At 45.6% G+C, this 10,366-nt stretch overlaps 1 protein-coding gene across 1 annotated transcript; it reads left to right on the top strand.

The window, feature by feature from the left end:
• The first annotated feature begins 1,333 nt into the window (after window positions 1-1,333).
• CKAP4 (cytoskeleton associated protein 4) lies at window positions 1,334-8,974 on the top strand. Its single transcript, XM_081878364.1, has 2 exons — window positions 1,334-1,908; window positions 6,179-8,974. Exons 1-2 carry the CDS (start codon window positions 1,525-1,527, stop codon window positions 7,502-7,504), a joined length of 1,710 nt encoding a protein of 569 aa, XP_081734490.1. The 5' UTR covers window positions 1,334-1,524; the 3' UTR covers window positions 7,505-8,974.
• Window positions 8,975-10,366: the final 1,392 nt, after the last annotated feature.

The following is a 10,366-nucleotide window of genomic DNA, read 5'->3' as shown; positions in this document are numbered from 1 at the left end:
TTCTGCTACTATTTAAAAAACCTAGTGCAATCAAAAATGTGCACAGGGACTATATTATGCAATCAACAACGTGTTTGTTGTTATGACCAACCTACTCCTTGTTAGAATCAACTCTGAGTCATGAGCTTATGACTCCACCTACTTGGAAGACAGGATGCCAAACTAAGTTATCAGAGTTACCCAAGACTTCAAACACACTCCAGTATCACAGAAGCACCATATGATGTTTCTCTTTTCCTCCCAGTACAGCTATTACAGTAAATACAGGCGACCTGTTTTCTTCTTTAAGTATATACTTTTGGGAATAGATATCTCTTCAAAATAAGAGCATGTTTTATGTTATAAATAACGTGCTGCTCGGATTTTTTTTTTTGGGGGGGGGGTGTTTTCCAATCTACTTCTCATCAATAAAAATTTCAGTGTGGCACAAGTACAGTGGTACCTTGGGTTACATACGCTTCAGGTTACATACGCTTCAGGTTACAGACTCTGCTAACCCAGAAATATTACCTCGGGTTAAGAACTTTGCTTCAGGATGAGAACAGAAATTGTGCGGTGGCAGCAGGAGGCCCCATTAGCTAAAGTGGCACTTCAGGTTAAGAACAGTTTCAGGTTAAGAACGGACCTCCGGAACAAATTAAGTACTTAACCCAAGGTACCACTGTAAATGTTTATTCTGAAAGTGTGGCCCAGATAAAAAAGTTTGTGAGCAGCTGCATTGCATCATATACAAAGTCAGAACAGCCATTAACTCATTTGTCACGTGTTTAATGTTACTAAGCAACTGGACCTATATAGTAAAATCAGCCTGTTTCTAATATCTATCTGTCTGTCTGTCTGTCTGCCTGCCTACCGCAAAATGCCTAGGCCCCGCTAGATTATGAGGCCCTGGGCTGCAGCCCGTATGTGAACCCTGGACTGGTTGCAGCGGGTTGGACTAGATGACCCTCGACGTGATCCCTTCCAACTCTACAATTTTGTCAAGTCCCGCGGAACTAAACGGGGGTGGGGAGCAGCAGCAGCGCTAAGCACGCCTGGAAACGCGTTCCTGCGATGGTTTGAGACCCGAGCCGAGCTTCTCCTGCGAGCCCAGCTCTCCTCCGCGGTCCTGCTTAGGATGGCAGTCCTTTCCCCATGCCGACGCCCGCCTCCCGCTGGGGAGAGAGCGAGCGCAGAACTGCCTCCCGTGGCGTGGCCGCCTCGGGCGGGGGCTTCTTTCCCCTGCTAGTATGCGTGGCAGCCTCCACGCCTCCCCCCCTCTCGGGCGCCTTAGGGAATTCGGGGCGGTGCTGGGAGAGGGGCGGGCAGGAAGAAGAAGCGCGCTGGAAGCCCCTGCCTCCTTCCTTCCTCCCCTCCCTCCTTCCTTCGTGCCTCGGATTGAATGGGAGAGGCAGCGTCGAGGCCGGCTGCGGTGCGCTCGCTCCTGCTATTCTCGCCCGCGCCGTCGAGAGACACCGACGTTCCGCCTCCATCATCATCGGCGAAGTCCGGCGGCTCGCGGCGCCCAGCAGCATCGAGCGCAGCATGTCTTCGGCCAAACAAAGGAGCGGCAAGGGCGGCAGCTCCGCGCCGTCCGACAAGGGAGCCCATTCAAACCTCCCCGATGACGTGGCAAAGAAGCAGCAGCAGCAGCAGCAGCAGCAGCAAAACCAGGCTCACGCCAAGGGGAGCAAAGGAGGCGCCTCGGCTGCTGGAGGGGGCAAAGCCTCCTCGTCCTCGTCGTCCTTCTGCAGCCTGGCCAAAGCTTTCAACTTCCTCTTGTCCCTCGCTCTCATAGCCGCGGCTGCTTTCTCGGGCTACTTTGTCCATCACCTCTCCGAAGAAGTGAACCGGATCAGCGTCCGGCAAGAAGGCTTCGGGAGCCAGCGGGAGGAGTTGGCCCGTGTCTTGGAAGGGGCTGTGCAAAAGGTATTGGCGGAGGAGGCTCACCGGCTCTGCATTTTCTTAAAACTTTTTGCGAAGTTGCAGGGGGGTGAGGGGTGCCGTCGGGGTGGGACTTTGGCTCCGAAGTCCAGGGCCTTGCTCTGTATTTTGGAATAGGTGGAGTGATCGACGTCGTCCCCTGGAGTTCTCTTCCTTCTCCCCCAAAGGACCATTAAAGCCAGAGTCTTACAAATTATGGGTCTTGCAAGGCCTTGCAATGGTCTCCCCGCCCCCTCGGAGGCCTCTGGTGAATGCGATGGGGTGGGGATGTAAGCCAGGAGGGAGAAAGTTGGCGAGGACCTCCAAACTTTGCAAGGGCGACTTGGTTCAGGAGAATACCTGGCACTTGTGGCGCCCCAGTTGGATGTGCCATTTGTTCATTTGAATGGAATCATGGGGATAGCTTGGATTGTGAACAACTTTTGCCTGGGAGTGTTTTTATTCCTTGTGAGGAAAATTCTGGGAGGGAAAGCACTTAGGCCTCAGCAGCCAATTCTCATCTTCCTGTGGATTCTGTTTGCACCATGTTTCGTGTTTCCTTTCGGGCCTGGGAAATCTCCATCCTAAATCAGTCATCCAGTTTAGCATCTTCCAAAACTTGTCCTCATGCACGGAGTATCAAGCCACTGCAGTCTCGCCTTTCCACCCTGTTGCATAACTGTTGCACTTATGGCCCCTCGTGCAAGATCCTTGGCATGACTCTTAGAACACGTCTAGGCCCCGCCTTCAGTTTTGCCTTGCACCCGTTTTATTTATTTTTTATTTCATTAACTTATGAATTGTTTTCCATGAACCATCTGTAAGCCCTTAACAATAAAACATCAATAATAAAAACAATTAAAATCCTTATAGATGCAGACCAGGATAAGAATCAGGGTGTGGGGAACATTTGGACCTCCAGAGGTTGCTGAACTACAACTCCCATCATCTCTGTCCATGGGCCAAGCTTGCTGGGACTGATGGCAATTGTAGTTTGGTAACCTCTGGATGGCTAATGGTTCCCCACTCCGGACTTAAAAGGAAAGGTATTTTGTAAGTGCTGATCATGTACATGACAGGGGCAGCATTTGTCTGAGACGTCACAGGAGGGAATTCCAAAGGGTCAGCCTGTTAAAGGGTTGATTCATACATTGTACAGACTGGACCTTCTGATGAGAAGGCATCTGCAATGGGTGAGATGATATTTTAGGTAAGGGAAGCCTTTGCCAATCTGGTGTCTGCCAGATGTTTTGGGCTATGGCTGTACTGGCTGTTGGGAATTGTAGTCCAAGCATCTGGAAGGCACCAAGTGGGCAAAGGCTGGTTAAAAGAAACCTAAGGGGTGGTATCCAACAAAGGAGATCCACTAGGGCAAGGATTTCTGATGGTGCAGTGGAGCTTCCCTTCCCACTCCCTGGGTGCCCCTAAATTGAGCACCTTTGCAGGGGGAAATTACATTGCATACGCAGACATTCTTGCACTAAAGAATCTACATGGTTGGATACTACATAAGGTTCTTCATATGCTATATAGAGCTTTAACCATGTAGGACACATTTGCACCATACATAAAGCGGCATTTCCGAAATAATTCCGGGAACTGTAGTTCGTTAAGGGAGCTGAGAGGTTTCCCTCCCCCCGATTTTTTTAATTGAGTTTCACATTTATCACAAAGAAAAAAGAAAAACATTACAAAACACAGAACAGAGAAAACACACACACAAAAACCACAAAAAATTATTACTTCAAATCCCTAATTTCTTTACATTGATAACTGACTTCCTCAAGTCCCCTCTAACTGAATTTCATTATATCACCTGTTTAACAGTTCTCCAAATTCATATTTCTAATAACATTAACTCCTTTCAGGAGCTGAGAGTTTTTAGGATACTGGTGTTCCCTTCACTGAATTATAGTTAAACAAAGAAACAATCCCTCTTCGTAGGATATACTCGGAATTGTAGCTCTTTGAGAGGAATGGGGTCTCTTAACAGCTGTCTTAACAGGGCTGTTTTTCTAGAAAAAGAGGTGCCAGAACTCACCATGAACATCTCCCTTATTCTCTTATAATGGCAAGGGCGCCCACCTAAGAGGTGCTGGAACAGTTCTGGCAAGTTCCAGCTGAAAAAAAGTGGCATCACGTTGCCTTAAATTTATGGTGTGAATACCTATGTTGGTGCAGCTCCAGTTGTCCTTGGGGTCAGGCTCCTAAGAGTGTTTAGATGCAAAGTTAAAAGCATTCAATAGAAACCATTTAACTCTGCATTATAGTTAACTATTACCAAGAACGAATTTAGACATGCCCTTGGCAGAGAGTTTACTCTGCCGACTCATGGGGTAAATGCTGGCTGTGAAAGTGGATAGTTTAGTTTTTGGTTTTTTTTTTTTTAAATGTCCTCCACATCTACTTCCTACAAAGTAAGGGCGGCTGAATAAATTTGCATTTTTAAGGCTGATGACATCCATAATGCTCCTAAATTAATGCCTTGTTTTGTGCCAGCATGGCATTCTAAATATTATGATAGGGAAGCCTGCATTCTGCTGGAGTGACACCCAGTGGGGCCATTATTCTGTTGTATTGCTGCTTATTAAGGGAAGGACAATGATCCCTTGCTGCGCACAGATATTCTTGTGAGTAGTGTGTGTAATTGCAGAGAAAATATAAAACCCAGCAGATTTTAATCCAACATGGATTTTGGGATTGTTTGGATCGCAACTTTTTAATTTTTTAATTATTATTTTTACTACTCAAGTTTTTACTGTTTTCCTGGTGATAGATGGGCAGCCGGTGGAGATGTTTTCACAATGGTGTCACATGTCGTCGGCTGTGTGTTCCCACCAACAGTCTGGCTGCTGCATTCTGCACTAGTTGGAGCTTCTGAAACAAGCCCAAGGGCAGCCCCATCCAGAGCTCATTGCAGTAATCCAGATTTGATTATGCATGGACTACAGCAGTCAGGCTGTCCCTGTCAAGGAACAGCCATAGCTGGCAAACCAGACAGATCTGATGAAAGGCACTTCTAGCCACATAGGCCACTTGGGCCTCTAGTACATGGGTTGGCAAACTAAGGTCCGTGGGCTGGATCAGGCCCAATTGCCCTCTGGATCCGGCCCATGGGCGGTCCTGAAATCGCCACTTGGATCTGCCTAATCGTTCGGGCTGTGCCATTTTTTTTGCAATTTTTTTTCCTCGGCTGCCTCCCCCCCCCCCATGGCGGCACCACCTCCCTCTCTCCTCCCTGCCCTGTGGAAGAAGGGAGCTGGGCTTTGATTGGTCCCAGCCAATCTGAAGCCTCGCCGCCTGCGCGCTGAGGCACGGCCCAGACCTGCCACCCGCCCGCCCGCCTCTCCGTCCATGGCCGCGCTGTGGGCTTCATGATGGGGCTTCGGCTGGAGCTTGGCATGTCTGCTGGCCCCGTGCCTGGCGCCCGGGAAAGCTGGCCCGGAAATGAGACCAGCGGTTCTCAAGCTTTTTTCTCTGGGCCACACTTTCAGAATAAAAATTTGCTCATGCCACACCAATTTTTTTATTGATAAGAAATACATTGGAAAACTAAAAGAAATAGCTCAAAGAAGTTCTTGATTTATAACACAGAACACTTCCGTTTTTGCCACACTAGTGTTGCGTGCCACATCCTTTGAGAACCACGAATCAATACGTTAGCACCCAATTTATGTGCGGAGACAGATGCATGGGGAGAGTCATCCCCATAGATCTGATTTGCCATTAAATGCAGAAAATTCCTGTCCCTGTTCTGCTATTCTTCAGAATTGCTGAATGGAGGAAGTTAAAGCCTTATATGCATGTAAATCATGTGGCCTAACATGGACATATGGTTCTACATCTGATTTCTGAGGCTAGATTCTGGTTCCGCACCTAAGCACTGCAGAGTATAAGATTAGAAAGGATAAGCACCCCAGACAAAACATGTTTGGATAGGTCAGTTGGTTGGAGCATGGTGCTGATAATGCCAAGGTCGCAGGCTCGATTCCTGTATTTGGGCTAGATGGTCCTCATGGCTCTTCCAACACTACAATTCTATGATTATTTGAATTGGAAACTTACTCAGTCTAAATGATTGAATCATGGGTGCGTCAACATAGGTTTGTGCAGATAAGTGCAGTTGAACTCACATTAATTTTCGTCCACTAGTTCTGCTCACTTTGTTCCATTCCACTGCTCATTTCCCCCTATCTGGCTTCCTGTGAGCCTTGTAGAACTTCCTGCGATGCGTGCGCCATGTCTATATTTATCTATATGTGCTTTTCTCTTTTAGGTGCAGTCTCTTCAGTCTGCATTTGGAGGTTTTGAATTGACGCTGAAAAATGCTCAGCAGAAACAAGAAGTCACAGAGAAGGCTGTTAGGCAAGGGGAGGGAGAGATTGCTCGCATTGGTGAGGTTCTTCAGAAACTGCAAAACGAAATTCTGAAAGACCTGTCTGACGGCATCCACGTTGTAAAAGACGCCAGAGAGCGAGATTTCACGTCGCTGGAGAACACCGTGGAAGACAGGCTAACTGAGTTAACTAGGTCGATAAACGACAATATTGCCGAATTCACAGATGTTCAGAAACGGAGCCAAGAAGAAATCAATGAAGTGAAAATGAAGGTGGCTTCCCTAGGTGAAGCAGAGGTGTACAAACATGAACTTCAGGCTTTGAAAGGCGTCGTTGACGAGATGCAGACATCCATGAAAGCAAAAGAGAAGACAATAGAGTCCTTGAAAAGTATGATAGATTTGATGGAATCGGATGTGTTGTCTGAAGTCAAAGAACTGGTCAATCTCAAGCAGGAGCACGAAAAGTTCAAAGAGGTGGCCGACGCAGAGCACATTTCATTGCAAGCTCTACAAGATAAAGTTCTTAAAGCAGAAGAGGCTATTGGACATCTCCCTGGTGAGCTTGAGAGACTCCGGGAAGATCTCGTGCACATCAAGACTTCTGCCGATGCGCAAGAAGGTGAAGCTCTTCCCAGAGACATCGTAGCGACTCTGCAAATGAACAGTGAAGGATTTGAATCCAGGTTCAGGTCTATAGAAGAGAGCCTTGAGGCTTTGAGGTCACCATCTGCACAAGACATCGAAGGAATGGAATCTCTTCTCTCTAAGTATGACAGCAAGCTAGCTGCTTTAGAGGAAGAGCTAGGCTCCATCCGGGGTAATTTAGAGAAAGAGGTGCGTTCAGTGACAGATACCGTAAGGAGCCTGAGTGAATCTCAGCTCTCCATGTACAGTGATGTTGAGGAGCTAAGGAGGAGCGTGAGCGACTTCCCAAACAACGCTGATGCACTTGATAACATCCAGAAACAAGTCCGTGCTCTGCTGGATGAAGAAAAGCCTCAGATGGATGCAGGGCAATCCAGAGATAATCTAGGGGAACTCTCTTCTGTGATAGGTTATGTTGATGAGCTGCGATCTTCTCTCGGCCAGGCTGAAACCGACTTAAAAATGCTCAGGACTGCAGTTGACAGTCTGGTTGCTTACTCTGTGAAAATAGAAACCAACGAGAATGACGTTCAGTCGCTGAAGAGCTCCTTGGAGGATGTAAAGAATGACCTGGACAGGTTGTTTGTGAAAGTAGAAAAGATACATGAAAAGGTTTAGCTACCTAGTGTAGAGCATGTGTAAGTATTGAACTGCAAAACCAAAAATAGTTTTCATAGGCCAAAGAGTTTTATTGCTGTTGTTGGGGGAAGTGGAATATTGGTGGGTTTGAAACTTAAATCTATCGGTGCCGTTATAAGAATTGTAACACGTTCTAGTTTAGGCCCCCATGATTTTTTTTTGTTTCAGTTGCTAGGACAAATCGTTTTGCTTCTGCTGTTTAATCCACAGTACAAGAGGAGGAAGCCAAATTATGACAACTGTCGCCTTGATCCATTGGCAAACATGGGGGCTCTGTTATTTGAATGAAGGAAGTAGACTCGAGTGTGCTTGGCGTTGCACATTCAGATTTTCTTCATCCAATCAAATAAAGCAGTTGGTGCGTGCCGGAGCCTTGTGCGTACAGCTGAGTGTGTGCAGGGCTCTGCTCACGGTTAAGAAGAAAAAAGTTATTGTGTAATCCAATTCAGGATGTGGACTCCCCGAAATTGGGTTGAAGCTCTTAGAATCAGTATTGCTATTCCAAAGAGCACACCTCTGCTGGTGCTTTTGAATTGTCCAAGGTGGATAAAAAATGGCAATAATGGATAGAACTTAGCCATCAACCAGTCTTGTTGGGACCATTTCTGGATTGAAGGCTGGATTTATTTTCAGTTGTGATGCCCTAATTCATTCTGCAGGGAGCTATAGGAACCAAGTCAGGGAGATGAAACCAACCAGCTAAATAAAAACGTGCCATTTTGATTGTCATGCCAAAAAGAGTGGGTAGCGAACACATAATTGTTTCCACACACACACAAACCCCAATTCGTTTTTAACATGTCCTCTGTGCTGCAGCAAAGTATAATGTGTATTACTAAGATCCACACGAAGTGCCTGATCTTATTGTTGACTTCAATGAAATAGAATTGGACCTCAGCCTGATTTTTTTATATATAAAAAATAACTTTGGGCATGGCCAAATGTTGAAAGAATGAGAAGTATTAAAAACTGTTGTTCATTTTTAAGAACCACTGAACATGGACTGGATCCTTGTTTTACTTCCGTTAAAAAATGTTTGCATTTTTGTTTTTCACTTTTTAAAAAATTTGTATGTTTAGAAAGGTACCTAATTTTAGGAACAGGCTGTTTTGTTTTTTTGGAAGCGTTCTGCACATAAATACCTCTTCGTGTACAAAGAGGTTAGCACTTACTTTTGGAAATAGTACAGCATCGGGGTGATGGAGACAAAGAAGATGTCTGGCCATATCCGGATGTTGTCAGCAATGTGTGTATTCAGAAACTGCCTCCAAGGGACCCTAAGCCTTAAAAGCCAAGGAAGATCCACGGTGTTGAGATCAGCTGTTACTTTCCTAAGCTGCTCTTCACCAATTTTTCCTTTTATGAGTCTTGAACAATGGTATAGTTGACTGTGAAATTAACTTTTCCCAGTATCTGTAATGCCTAATAAACAGTTGGAATTTCTGTTAATGTATATCGCAAACATTTTTTGGGATGCAATATGAAAGTGCTTCTGCAAATTTGTGGGAGGCGGGGATAGCAATTGGTCAGGGACTGGCAGGACACTGATGAGTGTGCACTGGGAGAAGGGGGGCTGGGTGAACACCCAAAACAAGCAATAAATCATATCATTTGTATGACCTAAGTATTTTTGCTAACTTTTCAAAGCTGTATATGAAAATTCACATTTAAATACTCATTCCTAAATGCCTTTTCCTCTCCAAATGCACCCTTTTAAATGTATTTTGATAATGCTTTCTTTGGACTGTGAACTGCAGTTCACTGGTTTTTGTGCTTTCTGAACATCATAAGTTCCGGTCTGCTCCATTAGTCCAGAGCCGTGGATCAGGCCAGTTCCATCCGAATCAGCACAGCTCAGATTCTTCCAGCCTAGCTTTTGCTTACCAGTGTTTCCAATAGTCAACAGAAATAGCTAAGTGGTTTATATAACCACAATAGAAAATGTTTCTATTTTGCCTGTGCTTTGTTTTTCAGTTCCCTCCCCCAGCCCATCTTGCTCCTCATCACATCAATTCATCTCTTTCCTGTCATTATTTAGCCCTGAAGGGGAAGACAGGATGTTCAATGCCCTCCATGTCCCTCCTGAAAGAATTCCAGAGCAGAAATGGAATTTTCAAAACATTTTTTGGGCTGCTGTTCAAGGCTTTTCATCAAATTTGTGCACACATCTGAAAAGGGAAAGTGGATTCCGAATTGGAAGCTCAACCTGTGAGACTGCACACTTTCAGGGTCCAGATCTTTATAACTTTGCTGGTTCCCCTCTCCCAGCAAGTGTGCAAACAAATGAATCACAGTTGTGTTTTACACAGTTTTGTTTCTTCTTTTAAATGCTTGTCTTGGTAAGCTCAAAAGCATAACTTCTTGATTGAGGACGCAATCTAATGCACATATTTTCTGGAATAAGATCCATTGAAGAAGCCAGATGTCAGGAAAAAAATCCTCCTTTACATTTTTGCCCTGCTTCATGTTATACCATGGGTAAGCAAACTAAGGCCTGGGGGCCGGATCTGGCCCAATCGCCTTCTAAATCTGGCCCACGGATGGTCCAGGAATCAGCGTATTTTTACATGAGTAGAATGTGTGCTTTTATTTAAAATGCATCTCTGGGTTATTTGTGGGGCATAGGAATTCGTTCTTTTTTTCTTTCTTCAAAATATAGTCTGGCCCCCCACAAGGTCTGAGGGACAGGGGACCGGCCCCCTGCTGAAAAAATTTGCAGACCCCTGTGTTATACAAATCTTGGTTCTAGTCTGTGCTGTTTACCTATAACAATTTGCTACTTTCAGCCCAACCTCTGTGCAAAGAGCCGAGTCAGGTGTACATGAACCCACAAATTCTGAG

Source organism: Podarcis erhardii (assembly GCF_964252035.2).
Source record: "Podarcis erhardii genome assembly, chromosome: 10".
Lineage (NCBI taxonomy): Eukaryota > Metazoa > Chordata > Lepidosauria > Squamata > Lacertidae > Podarcis > Podarcis erhardii.
The sequence above is the reverse complement of the archived record's forward strand: the minus strand, read 5'-3'. Positions and strand labels throughout refer to the sequence as shown.

What these genes read in the sequence shown, in the direction of transcription:
- CKAP4 (XM_081878364.1), top strand. Translation starts at nt 1,525, where the DNA reads ATGTCTTCGGCCAAACAAAGGAGCGGCAAGGGCGGCAGCTCCGCGCCG. An exon ending in TGGAAGGGGCTGTGCAAAAG is followed by an intron (nt 1,909 to 6,178) that starts GTATTGGCGGAG and finishes TTTCTCTTTTAG; the next exon opens with GTGCAGTCTCTTCAGTCTGC.